The 17,423-nt window shown below is 29.9% G+C and overlaps 3 protein-coding genes and 2 long non-coding RNA genes across 5 annotated transcripts; 2 read left to right on the forward strand and 3 right to left on the reverse strand.

Annotated features, from left to right (window-relative positions):
- Nucleotides 1–2,217: 2,217 nt before the first annotated feature.
- LOC103572769 (rRNA-processing protein FCF1 homolog) lies at nt 2,218–3,199 on the reverse strand. Its single transcript, XM_008551540.2, has 4 exons — nt 3,118–3,199; nt 2,966–3,048; nt 2,828–2,899; nt 2,218–2,752 (listed from the first exon to the last, which is right to left on the reverse strand). The coding sequence occupies exons 1-4, from the start codon at nt 3,118–3,120 to the stop codon at nt 2,299–2,301; spliced, it is 612 nt and encodes a 203-aa protein (XP_008549762.1). The 5' UTR covers nt 3,121–3,199; the 3' UTR covers nt 2,218–2,298.
- A 5,551-nt stretch (nt 3,200–8,750) lies between these two features.
- Nucleotides 8,751–11,348, forward strand: LOC103572768 (E3 ubiquitin-protein ligase RFWD3). The gene is made up of 2 exons (XM_008551538.2): nt 8,751–9,170; nt 9,255–11,348. Exons 1-2 carry the CDS (start codon nt 9,161–9,163, stop codon nt 11,201–11,203), a joined length of 1,959 nt encoding a protein of 652 aa, XP_008549760.1. The 5' UTR covers nt 8,751–9,160; the 3' UTR covers nt 11,204–11,348.
- A 1,105-nt stretch (nt 11,349–12,453) lies between these two features.
- Nucleotides 12,454–13,412, reverse strand: LOC128667967 (uncharacterized). Its single transcript, XR_008403860.1, has 3 exons — nt 13,304–13,412; nt 13,129–13,219; nt 12,454–13,036 (listed from the first exon to the last, which is right to left on the reverse strand). It is a non-coding gene; the product is annotated as an uncharacterized LOC128667967 (long non-coding RNA).
- A 66-nt stretch (nt 13,413–13,478) lies between these two features.
- On the forward strand, nt 13,479–13,835 carry LOC128667968 (uncharacterized). Its single transcript, XR_008403861.1, has 2 exons — nt 13,479–13,568; nt 13,633–13,835. It is a non-coding gene; the product is annotated as an uncharacterized LOC128667968 (long non-coding RNA).
- Nucleotides 13,836–14,437: 602 nt separating this feature from the next.
- Nucleotides 14,438–17,245, reverse strand: LOC103572765 (ubiquitin-conjugating enzyme E2-22 kDa). The gene is made up of 5 exons (XM_014443326.2): nt 16,529–17,245; nt 15,646–15,798; nt 15,496–15,578; nt 15,106–15,269; nt 14,438–15,020 (listed from the first exon to the last, which is right to left on the reverse strand). Exons 1-5 carry the CDS (start codon nt 16,589–16,591, stop codon nt 14,884–14,886), a joined length of 600 nt encoding a protein of 199 aa, XP_014298812.1. The 5' UTR covers nt 16,592–17,245; the 3' UTR covers nt 14,438–14,883.
- Between the last annotated feature and the right edge of the window lie 178 nt (nt 17,246–17,423).

Raw genomic sequence — 17,423 nt, forward strand, 5'->3', positions numbered from 1 at the left:
TTAATTGAGTTGTAACGGTCGACCCGTACAATTATTATTTATTAATCAAAAATAGCCATTTTTTTTTTTTTTTTTTTTTTTTTTTTTTTTTTTTGGAGTTTGTAAAATAACTGAGGGACTTATCGGTAAAATACGATGAAAAAATATAAGCTTTTAGTTATCTGAGCAGTAAACAAAATGGTGGATAAAAAGTGTCATCATTAGAAAAAATTAAAAGGATGAAAAAAATGAAAGGCTGAGTCCATTCACGAAATATCTCATTCTCATTATATATTTCCGTAAGCATTTACGCCAAAGTACATAAAAAATGAAAAAAGGGGAATAAGATAAAGTAAAAAAAGAAAGCTATCTATCTTTTTCATCGTGCGAAATTCATCCAAAAATAACGAAGCGCCGAAGAAAAATAGAGTGCTAAAAAAAAACATAAAAAAAAGGTCTTAAGAAAAGAAAGACCGTGATCGCTAAAATCGTGCATCCAATCAGCCAGGCTTTTGTGTTTCCACGAATCACACAAGAAGACTATACACCACATGTATATCTATATATATAGTGTGTGGAGGTCCTTTTTTAACGTGCGTGTTGTACTTTTCGTTCCACAGCAACTCTTTTCTGTATGTATATATGCATATATATATACAGCCATGATCACCCTTTTACTTGCATTGGTCTATTCCCATTCAATTCTCGCCACGGCTATTCTCTGCGATTGGATATGCCGTAGAGATATGAAACCTCGAAGAGAGATGAAAGAAACAAAGATAGAAAGAGATGAATATATTTTTTCTAAATGGATAAAACCAGTCCTCTATACTCTATAACTATAAACATCATCTCACATACACACACGCACACACATGGGAAGACACATTATAAGATGATCCTTTGACGTTCGACAGTCTAAATCCCCTTCATCTCCATCATCTTAATCTTTTTTCTATTCTTATATAAACCATCATCTCAAATAAAAAAACAAAACCCACTAATAGCTTTGAAAAATTTATTTAAAATTGATACAGTTTAATAGATTAAATCAATTATAAGTAATAGCAAGTAAACTCTCGGTTCGGTTCGGATAATTGTCAGAGTAGAGGAAATGTTGCTTCTTAAATGTTAGCTCTCTTCTTATTGGCTATAAATAATTACAAATGGTAAGATGGAACTGAATAGAACCCAGACGTTAACATTTCTATTGTTCCGAGACCGAGATATGATTAGAGAAACTCTCACTCGGTGACTTTTCTTCTTTTAATTTATAATGCTACTCTGTAGCTCTGGAGCTCTGCTCGGGTGATATCTCGGCTGTCGTCTGTCTCTTTATTTACGGGAGATAATTTTACGGATAAGTCTATGGAATTTAGTCTTTTGTTTTTTACTTACCGATCCAAGTTGCAGCTGAAGAAAGGGGATGTGTGTAAAGAAGAAATAGAGATTGAGGTTTCGTAGATCGGCTGGTCTAAGACTGAGCGATTATAGTTGTAATAGCCATCGAGCATCGTGGCTGTTGTTTCATCGTCGGCTGTTGGAAATGCTATGTCCCCCCGGGTCATAACACGAGATAATATCCTGTCTCAAGGGTCATATCTTCCATCTTTCTTCTCACACTTTTAAACTCAGCTTTTGTATTTATTATTTTATTTTTTATTTACTTGCTGTAATTATTTCAAATACTTATATTATTTTTAGTTGCATAACAAATTAGATTGTACTGCTACTAGCCTACGGAAATAAAATATCTATAAACTAACTTATTTTTTAAACTTTATAATTACTAGTAATCACTAATTAGTAATTAGAGCGAGGTCACTATTTTTTTTCTTATTTTTTATTTTCATTTCCTGAAGAGAAAAATAAAACTGAAAATGTATGCGATACATAAATTGTTAATAAAAAATATAAAAAAATAATTTCATAAAAAATTAAGAGTAAGATTTTTTTTAAAAAACAAATTTAAAATTATTAATAAAGTCAATATTTAATTAAATAAAATGTTGAAAAAATGGGCATTTTAAAAATTTGAAAATTGATAAGTGCATTTTTTGTAAACATTATTTTTTTAATTATTTACTCTATAATTTAAAATTTTTTTGTCTGCCACATTCACTCTCACGCTTATTTTCAAAAAAAATAATAAATAATAAAAAGGAAATGAGAAAAAATGATGGTGATTTGATCGGGGAATTGAACCCAGGTCTTTTGATAATGAATATTAATAATAAATAATAATAATAATTGTATTTTAATTACAAAACTAGGTATACAAATAAATGAAATTAAAAAATATATATATCTATATAACAATTATGTCCTTGGAGCGCCATAGGCATCCGGCATGCGTTCAATAGTGTAACGATGTTGGGCGACATACATGATGGGCACACCGGGAATTTTTCTGATCCTCCGCTTCAAGTCCTTGTCGTTTGTGGCGACGATGTAGCACTTGTGCTGCGTGACCCTCTGGACTATACAGTCATCGGCGTACGTGCCCTTGTGAGTACATGGGAGTCTTTCGAATCGCGGGTCCTTGATCAGTCTCAACGCGATACTGTACTTCCGGCCCAGTTTTTCCAACTCCCCGACCACACAATCTGTCACATAGGGAATGCACTTTGCGTACAGACATCCCATCATGTTTTCAATTATATCTAGTTTATTTTTAACCGAAAAATTTATGAAATTCGTATCTATCAGTATGCGGTACGGAGGTCCCAGTTGTGTGTTGTATTCAAAAAATAGCGCAGATGATATTTGAGGGCTAAAATTAAATCAGTCATCATTAATGACATGAATTATTAATGTAACTTAATTAATAAATAGATTAATTACTTACACTTCTTTAATTTTCAAAGCAGTCGGATCCTCTTTTTTTGCTTTTTTCGGCGCTGCTCTTTTTTCTTCTTTTCTGAAAAATAAATATTTATAATCATCAGAACTAATGATTAATTAATAATTAAAATTAATTACATACATTCTTGAATCACTTAAACTTATCATTTTTTTCATTTGCGCGAATCTTTGCATCACAACTTTTCGTGTTTTCTTATTTTTACCCTAAAAAAAAAAAATAATTAATTGATAATTTCAAATAATTGAATACAAATTAATAATAAATATGATTACCATTTTGTATAAAATAAAAAAATTAATTGGATAAACAATCAACACGTGTAATCCCGACAGTTTATTTATCAAAAATGTCACATTAGTTTCTTAAGGTTAGGAAATGAGTTTTCAAATTTTCTAGTAGATGGCGCCAAATATTTGAATGGTAAATCATTCAAAATCTCTACATTATCGATGAATATTTTTTTATAGTTTATCATATGATATATTTATATTTTTTTTTTTCAATAATTTTCATTCCAAATTTCAATTTTGGAAAAATATAAACTCGACCTAGATTTTTTTCAATTATTCTTTTTTTTAAAAAACTATTTAAGAAATTATTTTACAAACGTTTTATTAATGAACAATAAATTATTGAAATTTGAGTAATACAAAAATTTATTATTAGATTTTTTCAATAAATTTGAAATCAAGTTTTTAAATGTGAAAATAAAAAAAAAGTTAATAATAATTATATTAGATTTTTTATTGCATTCAATAGCAGTGATGATTTTTTCTAAAACAAAAAAAAAAAGGTTGGTAATGATTTACAAATATACGAAATATTTGAGTTTAGTCTAAAGAACTGACAGACGTGTTCGTTAAATATGATGAATCTAGTATTTCCAGCCCTCGGAATATCAAGAGCACTTATGTGTCAATCGATGCAAACAGAGATAGTACTTAGACGTCAATTAGTAAACTGAAAATAATTTCATTTAGTTATAACACGGACACTTTTATTTCAGACAGATTCAGCTCATTCGCGAAACAACTTGTTCTATTTAAAACCAGTAATCATTTTTATTCATACTATAGATAAAAATGTCGTTAACAATTTATTTAATAAGTTTATTATGTTCAATTAAGTTTATTTGTGGACACAGGATACTTTTATCAAAAACGATTCACCAAAAACAGGCGGCTTTTACGGTAAAAAAAATTTATTTTTAATTAATTAAATTTTTTCCTGTAATTTTTTTTTTTTTTTACAGTCGGATTTAGTTGATAAATGTTACCCGGAAGTCCAATCATTTCTACTGATATTTGAACAGAAAAATTTGCCGCTCTACAGTTCATTCAAATATGAAAAATTTGGCGCGATAAATCTTATGGATAATTTTGATAAATACAAAACGATTCCGCGGGATCAAAAGAGCCCGATAGCGGGTGCTATTTTTATGTCGTCATCGCCGCTGAAATTTAATCGGACACTCAATAATTCAAGTTGGCATAATTATAAGCAGTTTTTTTTTGTCGTAGACAGTGGGAATAGTAATTGTGACAATTCAAAAGAATTTTTATTGGAAGCTTGGAAAAATGATGTACTCAATTGTGTATTTTTATGTTTTGATAGTAATGAGGCTCAGTATATTTATACATTCAATCCGTTTAATGACTTTGCCCCAAAACCATGGGAAAAAATTTCACAGATTATTAGTATTAATAATCATCCTTGGACATTATTCAGACAAAAATTTACAAGTTAGTTAATTTTTTTATTTTTATTCAATTAAATTCTTTATTAATTTTTCAGTTAAAGAAATTTTCAAAATTTTATTGATAAAAATTAATTTATTTACAGATGAATCATGCAGCGAATTATTTTATGAAAAAACAACGAATTTTGGAGGGTATCCAATAAAATTAGCTGCAACAAATTTCCCTCCATATGTTTCATACTCGATAATAAACAAAACTATCGTCAACATATCCGGCTACGACTACTTGATAAATAAAGTTCTATGGAAAAAATTGAACACCACATACCAGATCTACGATAAGTACAACGGGTCTGCTCCTTCATCAACAGCATCACCAGATACCGCAAACTCAACTCAGTTTCCAAAAAAAAATTTATCGCTCAACAAATTAATATCAAAAGAAACAGATTTTCTGATGAACTCTCTATTTATCCGCAACATTGACCAGAAAGTTGAATTCGCTCACTTTGTTTTGCAGACAGGCATCACCGCTGTGACACGTCACCGGGGATATTTAAATAGCGCACAAAAGCTCCTATCATTCTTACCCCTAAACATCGCGGTACTTTTTTTCTTTACCAGCATTTTTGGTTACGTGGTATTGAACTTTATATTAAAAGACCCGTACTCAAATAATTTTATTGACATTCTGCGGGTGTATTTGAGCTCGCCTCTGCCCAAATTACCCAGGACCTCCCACGGCAGGTTGTTTTTTGGCAGCATTCTTATTGTCTTTATGATAATAAACGCGGTAGTTCAAGGAAATTTAGCTAAAATATTCACTAGCGAAAAAAGTGTCCGTAATATTGAAACACTTGAGGACATAAATAAATTAAATTTCACTGCAGTGACCAACGGCTGGATCGGCGAGGTCTTGCGTCATGATAAAGTTAAACATATTAAAATAATAGTAAACGACAGCCTGACTTGTGAAAACTTGGAGCCAAACGAAGCCTACGTTGAGGAAGAATTAAATCTTGGAAATACTGCATTTGTCGGCGACTGTCATATGCCAAAAAAATCACTGATACCGGGATTATTTCACGTCTACTATGCACGGCATCGATGGCCACTTTTTCCACAAGTTAAAAATCTATTGTTGAGGCTATTCGAGAGTGGGCTAAGGAATTATTGGTTTGAAAAAATTGTTGGTAAAAAACGTCCTTATGATCCCACTAAATACCGACCACTGACTATGGATGACATGGGTTTCATTTTTAATATTGCGATCATCGGTTTTTTTTTGTCGACAGCTGTTTTTTTATTTGAATTATGGATCTCACGTAAAATAAATAATTTACAAACTAATGTACGGTAAGAATTAATAAATGATTTTAAAAAATTTGATAAATTAAAATTTTTATTCTGACCCATATAATTTTAATTTTTAAACTTACCGCTAAAAATGAAAAATTTTTAACAAAAGAGAAGTCAGTGGTTTTGGGCGATTTTCAAAAATTGAATTTTTCACAAATGCACGTGAAAATCGATTAGTTTTAAAGATATCGTCTGACAACATTAATATTCTTCGCGAAATATATTTTATTTCAGTCTAACCGTTTTTTGAGTTTGAAAAGATGAAAAATTTACTAATAATAGTTTAGAGCTCCTAGAGTTCAATAAAATCGAGGTTTTGGGATTGGCCGACAGACTCAACGGTATTTCCAGATTTTTTTTCATAGAATTTTCTGGATATTTAAAAAAAATTTTAATTTTTTAGATTATCCCGTATATTTATAAAATGAAAAAAAATTCCATTGTTTCAATGACCTAAAAATCTGAGATTTATTTATCAATCTAATAAAAAATAGTCGTTAATAGATATTTTATGACTCAATAGTGAGAAAAAAATATAATAATTACAGTTGACAAATATAATTTTAATTGCTTTTTAAACTCTGTTATAAAGAGTAGTTCGGAATTTTTTTTACCACAATTCTTCTATTTATCTTTTCAAACACTTAATTATTTTAAAAAAATGATTTTTACCTGGATTGTTATATATTTTGTAGCAGGTAATATATAATTCTAGTTATCAATAAAATAAATCGTTATATTAGTAATAAAGTAATCAATATATTGAATTTTTCAGAAAAAATCTATATAATTGATGGAAAAAAAGGTTTCGGTGATGGTGAGCAAGATTGGGGCTACGTAACAGTCCGACCAGGTGCTCATATGTTCTGGTGGCTGTATTACGTTAATCCACCTGGGCTTAATTCTTCAATCAATTTTAATGTATTCGATAAGCCACTACTAATCTGGCTCCAAGGAGGCCCTGGATTGTCGTCAACCGGCCTTGGGACCTTCGAGGAACTGGGCCCACTTGACGTAAATCTAAATAAACGAAACTACACATGGATAAATGATTACAACATATTATTCATCGACAATCCCGTGGGTGTGGGGTTCAGTTACGTCGACCATAATTATAAGTACGCTAAAAACACGACTGAAATAGCCAATGATCTCATTGAATGCATGAAAGTGTTTTTTGAAAAAATTCCAGAGTTCAAAAATGTGCCCACTTATATACTCGGGCAGTCTTATGGCGGGAAAATGGCAGTAGAAATTGCTCTTCTGTGGTACAAAGTAACTAAATACATTTATATATTTTTAATAATGAACAGAACCATCGACTATCGAGTATCCAATTAAATATAATTAATAATTAATTATTAACAGGCTCAAGAAAGTGGAATAATTGAAAGTAAACTAAGAGGAATCGCGTTAGGAAACTCATGGATTTCTCCAGTTGACTCAGTACTTTCTTATGCACCATATTTACTTTACTCAGTAAGAAAATAAGCAAATATTGTTGTTATTGTTATTATTATTTAGTAATTAATGTAATTAAATTCCAAAAGGGATTCATAGATACTCCAGATTATGAAAAAATAAAAAAAGTAGCTAATTTAATTAAAAAAGCTACGGAAAATAACGAATGGCTAAAAGCATCTAATCTATTTACATTTATGCTGCATACAATAGACACTAATATAGATCTATATTATATCGTGAGAGAAAAACCAGATGGAAAAAACTCACCAGGTTATACAACATCTTTTGGCTACCGTGATCCTCCACAAAAATCTCCTTTGAATTCCGCGTCAAAAATTCAATTGCACATGAATACTAAAGTTAAGAAAGCATTAAATCTCAACAGAACTTGGCTGTTTGCTTCGGTCCCAGTTAAAGACAATTTACGGACTGATTTAATGAAACCCGTAACTCATATCGGTAAGTTACGATTATTTCAATTTCTTGTAGATTCAAATTTTTTTACTCGAATTTATATTGCAGTTGAACGATTGCTGAATGAAACAAACTTGAAAGTTTTTGTTTATAATGGTCAGTATGATTTTATTGTACCGATTTATGGAACTGTTACGTGGGTTGAAAATTTGAAATGGTCTGGGACTGAAAGTTGGAAAAATTTACAAAGGAAACCATTTGTTGTGGATAACATTGTTGAAGGTTTCGTTAAAGAGTATGGAAAATTGAAAATGTACTGGATAAATCGGGCTGGGCACATGGTAATTTTTTTTTTATTGACCATAAGTATTTAGAAAAATCAATGCACTGAAATATTCAATTTTCATGAAATTAAAAAAATATTTAGCTTTAAAAATATTTAAAATTTCTATTTACTTTCTAAACTATTTTAGCTTAATTTTAAAATTTTTAAATGTTTTTCCAGGTACCAAAATGTAATCCATATGCAACAAGTGCTCTGCTTCAAGAATTAACATCAAACAATTAAACAATACTTTTTTTTTCTAATTTATTGTTATATAAGCGTGAGTGTAGCAGACATGAGACAAATTTAAAATTATTAATAAATAGAGAAGATAACTTATAAAATAAAATTTTTTGAAAATTTTTAAATTGGTAAATACATTTTTTATAAATATTTCTTTAATTATTTAATTATTAATAATTTAAAATTTGTCTGATATGATGTCTGCTACACTTACACTCATATTATTATAATAAATAACAAATTTAAAAAAAACAGATGTCGTTAGTAGTTATTTTTTTTTTACCTTGCGCCGATAAATTAATGAATTGCAAAATAAAATAAATTAAAAGTAACTAGAAGACTAACAAAAAAAAATCCCTAAAAACAGATGATGAGGTTTTGTAATTTCTCTTGTCTTTTTATTTTTTATAACGTATATGTTGTGTTTACATGATCCATATAAGTAGAACAAAAGATTTCATATATATATATATTTACATATATCCGTATTTTCACAGTTATTAATTAATAATTCATCTATTTGGCAGCTTTTTATTTTATTTAAATTATTACAATAATCAGCATTAATTTACGTTTTAAGTGAAATTAAATTTTAACAACAATAATTTTGTAAACCTGAAACACAGTAAGCTGATGTGTGATGTGAAATATATTTATTTAGTCATCAGCTGTGTGTTGATGTCAGATATTACGTTTAAGTGAACGTCATTTTGTTAGAACTATTTATAAAAAAAATATTTACCGTTTATTTGTCAAGGTTAGGCTGTCAAAATAAATTTAAACTGGCGATTTGATGGTTACATAAAAGAAAATGGAATACAGTACGTATTTATAAATATATATTTATTTTTTTAAAATGTTTTTTGGTCTTGAAAGTGAAAATTAAATGGAAATTATTATTTTAGACGAAGTAGAGGGTCAAGTGGAGCTGGTGGAAGCTGTGGAACGAGTACCAACAATAGGAAACGAAGTTGTGATAGACAACAACCAATTGTGGCAGCCAATTGTCCCAGAAGCTGAAGCAGCTGGATACAATTACGCAGAACCAGCTGAGTGGCAAAATGACCAGGATGTCCAGGAAATAGCAATGAACCCTCTGGGTCAACCTCTTGATCCAAATGTTCAAATGAACCAACCAGTCCCGCCACCACAAAACATTCCCGCAGAAGAGGATCCAGTCCCCTGGAACCCGAATGAACGTGACCATAATTTTGCTCAACAGCAGCAGCAGCAGCCTGAGGATCTTCCGGTGGCGGAGGTGGACATTGCTGAGATCGAGGCAGTGCCGGACCCGCCAATCGTGGTGATAGATGACGACTCGGATGATACGCAGAATCAAGACGTCGACGAGGAAATTGAGATGGCCAAGAAAAAGTTGAAACTTGATATCAAGACCAAGGAGGACAAGGCTGCTGAAGAAGACGAGGACAATGATACGGGACGACTGTGTCCAATTTGCATGGACTACTGGAGCAACAGCGGAGACCATCGGCTGTGTTCGCTTCGTTGTGGTCATCTCTTTGGGTACTCTTGTGTCCACAAATGGCTGACGGTCGCTTGTACCTCGGGCAACCGTCGGTGTCCACAGTGTAATAAAAAAGCCACGCAGAAGGACATACGAGTGATATATGCGACCAGTGTTTCAGTGATAGACACCGTAGAGATAGATATGCTGAAGAAGCAGCTTCTGGAGGTAAATGCCGAGAAGAATCGAATCGAGCTCGAGCTCTCCAATAGTCAGCTTCGTCAGCGGTCTTATCTTGACCAAATAGCAAACCTCCAGAAGCGGATCGTCGAACTTGAGCGTCAGAAATCAGACATGTCGATTCGGATTAACGAGTCCATGAGCTCGGTGGCCAAGAAGTTTCACCTGGACCACACTGTGGACATTTGTAAAGAAGGCGGTTGCCGTGTGCTGGCCTACAACCCCTGGTACGGTTGTTTAGCAGTATCACAGCTGTCGCGCAGTGCCTTATTTACCGGTTACGGTGTTAAGAAAATACTCACAGATAAATTCCAAGCGATGCCACTGTTTATGCTGCACACCCAGCAAATACGAGACATAGCTTTCCACCCGGTCCAACAGTCGCTGTTGCTGAGCATCAGCTTTGATCGCACTGCCAAGCTGATGGACGTTCAAAACAACGTTACTGTCCACGGGTACCCGATAGACTCCCAGGGCTGGAGTTGCTGCTGGTCAGGCGACAACCCGAACATCTTCCACGCAGGGACCCAGAAAGGCTCAATTGTTCAGTTTGACATCAGGCAAACTTCCGGGGCCGTCGACACCATTGAAAGTCCTGGTGACAGATCCCCCGTAGTGTCTCTGTCTACCGTTCCGCCGAATTCCTCAACGGGTCTGATCCGAGGCGGATTCATAGCCACTAGATTGAACACCTGCTTCGCTTACGAGCCCTGGAACAATGTATATGTGCCCAAGCAAATGTTCCTCGAGGGCCCCTTCATGTCAATACGCTACGACGAAAAAAATCACCACGCGTTAGTCTCCTCGAGACCAAACTCACGGCAGCCACAATCCAGACACCTCGTACTCTCCCTTGAGGCTGGCAACGAGAACTCTGTCGTCTGCAACATTGTCCACACTTTCCACGCAGGCAACTCCCAAAAACTTATGTCCAGGCCTTGCCATGTAAACCTGCAAGACGACACTCTCGTGGCAGCCCACCAAGAAAACACCAGAAGTATTCCTCTGTGGAGTATTGGAACCGGAAAGCAGCTCCACAGCATCCAAGCCCATGATCCCGCGCTAGACTTGGTCTCCTTTGCAACAAATGACAAAACTTTCTTGGCTTCTTTGTCGGAAAAGAAGCTACGGCTTTATAATTACGACTAGTGTATACTTATAAATAAAATAAAAATTTAATAATCATGATATTGATGTAAATGATTACCATTTACGTGCTAACACTTGTACAAAGACATTTTAATTTTTTAAATAATGTACAAAATTATTTACATTCATTAAACTATTAAATTCATTTACTCATTACTGATTATTAATTATTATTATTATTATTATTATTAAGGTAAGAGACCCAGTACCTGATCACTCGTATATTTTATTTGCTGAATATTTTACTAGAAAGATATAGAAATACGTGGAATGATCGACTACTAGTTCCTCGATCGGGTACTGGGTCTCTTACTTTAATTATTATCATTGAAGAAATTTTTTGTACGTTGACTTGAAATATTTTTTAGATGTAAATGTTTTTTTTTTTTTCTATGTCTTGTAGATAAGTTTATCGTTTGCGTATTTTTTTTCTACTTAGACAAAATAAAATTTTATTAAACTAAATTGTAACTGTCGATAAATAAATCTTTTTTAAGATATTTCCATAGTTTCTTAAATTTATTTAGCAAAGTATTCCTCTATTCCTTCTTTTCTTTATGAAACATTCTCTGTCTCTATGATACCAATTGATTTAAATGACCATCGACTTTCCCTGTTGCTGACTTGCAAGGTCTTGCTACTTATTTTTAAAAGTTTATACCAACTTAGTAAGTAAACTTTTAAAATTAAATTATTACATATATATATATAGTAATTAAAAATTTTATTTTTTTATGAACCGAAGGCGAAAATAAAAATTGAAGTCTTGGCCTTTTTTTCGGACAAGTTTCAGTGAATAAATTAACAGATCCATTTCCAGAAATTCTGGAGATTGTTGATCAGTTTTTAACTAATAGATTGAGTATTGATGATAATCATGAACTGGGTCTTGACGTTAAAAAAAAATTTTTTTTTTTTAAATAAATAATTTCAAATTGTTTTTTTAATTATAATTTAAATAAAAGAAAATAGTAAGAGTTAAAGTTTTCGTTAACTCCAATCTCCATACAAATTGAATAATTTAATACTGCAATACACTAACTAAATAAATTAAATACTTTTTCTTGTTACGAACACTCATTATTATAGAATATTATAAATAAATATTAAATATCATGGATTACTTACAAACTCTGTCGATTCCTCTAAATCTCTATGGTACTTGTTTGAATATTTAAAATTACTCAATTTCATGTAGAAAAATTTCTATTAAATCATTGAATTATTTATTTTTTATAGAAAAAATTACATACAATAAATATGTATCTATTATGTTTAATTGATTGAAATAAGTAAATGCAATTAAATAAATAATTCAGAATAATCAATGTAAGCTTTACATTACAAGTTCACAAGATTTTATCAATATTATATCAATTTGAATGATAGGTTGATAATTATAATAATTATTTACTAGTGTAAATTTGTATCAATAAAATGACCAGGATCTTTGTACATCTCTAGCAAATTTTCAACACCTAAACTCATTACTTTATTCGCAATTTTAGAATTTTTCTTCAAGTCCATGTATTTTTTTCCATAATCCGTATTCTTGAGATACTGATTGGCATAAGTACATTCATCTAACAGTAAACGATATCTATACATCGCCTGGATACTTGATCCGATTAAGGAATTGTTAGTTTTCAATTCGGACTGTACTTTTGGATCATCTTGAGGTTTAGATTTAAAGTCGGCTCGCTCTTTTAAACAGCGTTCAATAAATTTAACATTTTGTTCAAAATATTGACAGCTTTATTTCATGTAGATGCCCGGGTATTCACTTTTGCTGTGACAATCTTCAGTGCAATTACATTCTTTTACAATGTCTTCCTGAATATATTACAAAAAATTAAAAATTACCAACTAATTAAATACGTATATTTCATTTAAAAATATAATTATATATATTATCTTAAACTTACCATTATTTTTTAATTCACGTTTTTAATTTTTCTCCAAATTTTTTATATTCCTTCCAATTACTGATGGAACGTGAAATTTTTATAATCTAACCTAAAATAAATATTTTGTAACATTTAGTTAAGTAATTTATTATCATCATACTCAACAAAAAATAATATTTTTAAGTATACTTACAATTGTTTGGATGAAATAGCTTGTACGGGATAAAACGGAAATAGAAATTTTATATCTGCGTAGAAGAGATAGATCACTCGCGCTCACGAAGTGGGAAAAGTGAAAATATTTTATAATATATAATGATGAGTCACTTCTATAGTCACCTTAATCGCAAGCAATACTGTATATATATGTAGTCTGAAGCCAACTTAAAGGAAACTGTTGATGTGGCTATCAGGGTAATGACAATATCAATATTCTCTTTGTCTATGATACCAAATTAGTAAGTATACTTTTAAAATAAAATTAGTACATATATATTTAGTATTTGATAGACTTTTTTTTAGCTCATCAACCAGAAGTGAAAATACAAATCGAAACCTCGGCCTCTTTCGGATCAAGTTCTAACGAATAAATTCACAGATCCTAGTCCGGAAAGTTCTAAAGATTTTTGATCATTTAATAACATTAAGCAAAATAAACTTACATATAATAAACGTAACTAGAAAAAAAAATCCATGAAAATAAACTTACATATTAAAAACATAACCATTTTTAAATAAATTTTTTTTTTTCAAATAATAATCTACTGATCCAGATAAATTAACTAGGTAGTATATAGGTACCCTATCAAAAAAATTCATTTAGGACTGCATGAAAACCCATTGGAATCTATATAGGAAAGTATGAATGTATGCAAGAAACCTTAAAAAAGAAATTTTTAGTCATTAATCTTATATCATGATTTATCCGGGGAAAGTGTTATTTTTTCAAATGCTTCGTCGTCTATATCTTTTAAAATAATTGACGTATTCCGATGATTAATATATCAATCATCACGTTTTTCTGATTTTTCGTGCTAATTATATTTTGGAAATGATTAATGCGGTCGGTTCAAAGATTTTTGCGAAAAAACGTTTTTTAGCATTTCTTTTTCCAACGATATTTCTCGAACGATTTAGCCGATTGAGATGATTGAGGCGGCAACCGATACGCTTTATCGAGTTTTAAAGCTGAATAGATTTTGGAATCTATCGTTAGAATTGTTTACGAAAAATTTAGATTTTACATATTCAAAAACAAATGAAATAAAAAGACACAATTAATTTTACAAATAATCTTTTATTTATATTATTTGACAATTTACAGGGAGAAAGTAATTATCTATAATTTAAGGATCGCATTAATTGAGTAAAACATCAAAAATATTTATATTTCAACATTTACATAATTTATCATTTATTAAGTTTTTTTTAAATCGTGGAATGTAAATTATTTCGATTTTATTTTAAAATCCGATTCCAAGCGTTTACCCAACACCAAAAAATATACAAAATTTTTATTTTCGATTCATAATTCAACTTCCAAGATAAATCGTTACTTTTATTATAATTATTATTATTATTATTATTTATAATTATTATTATTTTTTATAGATATAATACATTGGTATAATTGTTTCGCTAAATAGTTGGCCGAATTGCATTTCTATTATTTAAATAAACGTTTAAATTTATCTGCTTTTTATAACTCGAATTTAGAGGGTGATTGAGACACGGTATGAGGAAAAAATATATAAAAAAACAATGCAACAGACACTAACTGAATAATTGCTCAGTAGCTCGTTCCAAATCCCAGTTGTATGAAGACAGAGCAACTCTCGCATTGTGTTCGTCGATGCCCATGTCTGTTAGCCGTCTAATTTTATCTGTTAATTCGGGCATTTTAGCGGGACCTGGAGAAAAAAATATAATTAATTAATTACTAACTAACTGCTTGATTGTATTTTTTTTTTAAATATTATATTTTTGAAATATTACCTCCGGCGTACATTGAAGTCCAGTGTCTAGCTGTTTGACGAAACATTTCAGGGTGGTCTTTATATTGTTTAGCAACTACTGCATCCTGAGGGTCATCTGGCTCTGCTGCTGATAATAATGCTTGCAAACTCAATAGAACTGTTCTGAGAGTCATAGCTGCTGCCCTGTTGTTTTTTTAAATTATTAATTTCATTACAATTATTTAAAAAAAATTTTTTTTTTATTCAAGTTTAAATGAAATAGATGCGAAATCAATGAAATAATTTTTTTAAATAAAAATTTGGCAAAAACTACTCAGAAAAAATTATTTTACTGAAAAATTGATGAAATAAATTTTTTAAAATTCAAAGTAATGAAAAATGAATAAGAATTGATAAAATAAAAAATTACCATTGATCTTTTAAAATATCTAAACAAATAGCACCAGTTACTGATGATATATTTGGATGCCAAATTTTTGTGATGAACCTCACCTGTAAAAATAAAATCATTAAAAAATTGCCCATGGTAAGCAATTTCTTATAAACTATAAGTACATACTTTAGGTGGATTAAATGGATACGTCTCGGGTACTTTTATTTCCAAAACAAAATTACCACCCTCGTACGGCGTGTCCGGTGGACCAGCAATTTCTCCTTTCAATTCAGTAAAACTGTCATTGACCAACTCAACTCTGATTGCGCACTTTGCTACCTGGAAAATATTATCATTTATTAATAAATTAAATTAGCGACTCCATTACCCCCAAATACAAATCTCCATCTGCAGTACAGATAAAAAAAAATACAAATAAATTTTTCTAACAAAATAACAAATATAAAATAATCAAAAGTAACCTCCTGACATCAACTGACGATAACAACAAAATGGTGAAACCAACGTAATAATATATATACATTTTTTTAAAAAGATAATTCAATTTATTATTAAATACATGTCATATTGTGTCATGTACTTTTGAGGCTAGATCAGTTTAAATAAAATAATGCATTTTAAATAGATGATAAAATAAATTCTGTTAAAAAAAAATATATACATAAATTTAAGTGAAATAAATTATGGACAAGTCCGATCAACCAGATGACACCCAGGGTAAATTTATATAAATAAATAATAAAGTATACATATCATATATATCAGCTTAGCAAATTGATCAATAATTTTCTATAAATAAATACTTATTAATACCCAAATTATTTGTAATTAAATTATATATATATTATTATTATTTTTACGCGTTTATTTAATTTATTATTTCAATGTCACATTTAATTTAATTTAAAAAAAAAAATATGAAATAATATATTACGTCAGAGACGAAAAAATTATTAAAAATTTGTTAATGATTTTTAATTTAATAAATTGACGAAATAAAAAATTATCAATTGATTAATTGACAAATAAAATAAATTGACTAACTTACCTCTTCACTTTTTATAACCTCTTTGAATTCCCGTTTTATTCTTTGTGCCGCGATATTTGCCATTATTAATTTAATTATTTATATAAATATTCATAAAATAAAGTACGCGATATATTAATTTATTTAAATAAATATATCTATATATATAATAAAAATAATATGACTAAAACATAATAACAATTGCTTATAAAAATAATTTTTTGATCGATTATTTGAATGAATGAATTTTATATCGAATGCGACATTAAGTAAATTACAAGCAATCTAGTTAATTAATTAATTAGGAATATATTTTTAACAATTTTTAGGCTAAGCACGGGGTGGATTTGAAATTTACACGGTTGTCGTTTCTCGGAGTATTTTATTAATTGTTGATTATTATTTATTGATTTGTGAAAGAGCCTCTAGTTGGTAAATTTAAATAATATTTTAAAAATCTAAATAAACCCGGTATTATTATTTTTTGTTATTTTAATCAGACTTATAATTGTTACACTTAATTTTTACGTGAATTTTACCATCCGAGTTTACGATACGGATTTATTTGTTCTGTCGAAAAACTCAGCGCCACATTTGGCGAATATTTTTATTTATAATTTAACAAAACCTTTCACTTATATTATATATTTATCTAATAAAATACTTATATTTGTTGTATACATATATATATATATGAGGTATATGTTAATTATTTTTATTTTTATTGACTTGAAGTATAAAAGTCCAAGAGTTATAACGTCCAGAAAATTCTTTTGAATTCTGTAGTTTGAATTTTATTACCAAGATGGCGTTTTCCCGCCTTTTTTTAAATTCATTTTATTTTAGCCATTTTTTACAAATATTTTATCACAAATTTTTTAAATTAATAAATTTTTTTAATAGCAAAAAATTAATT

Source organism: Microplitis demolitor, chromosome 6 (genome assembly GCF_026212275.2).
Source record: "Microplitis demolitor isolate Queensland-Clemson2020A chromosome 6, iyMicDemo2.1a, whole genome shotgun sequence".
In the NCBI taxonomy this organism is placed as follows: domain Eukaryota; kingdom Metazoa; phylum Arthropoda; class Insecta; order Hymenoptera; family Braconidae; genus Microplitis; species Microplitis demolitor.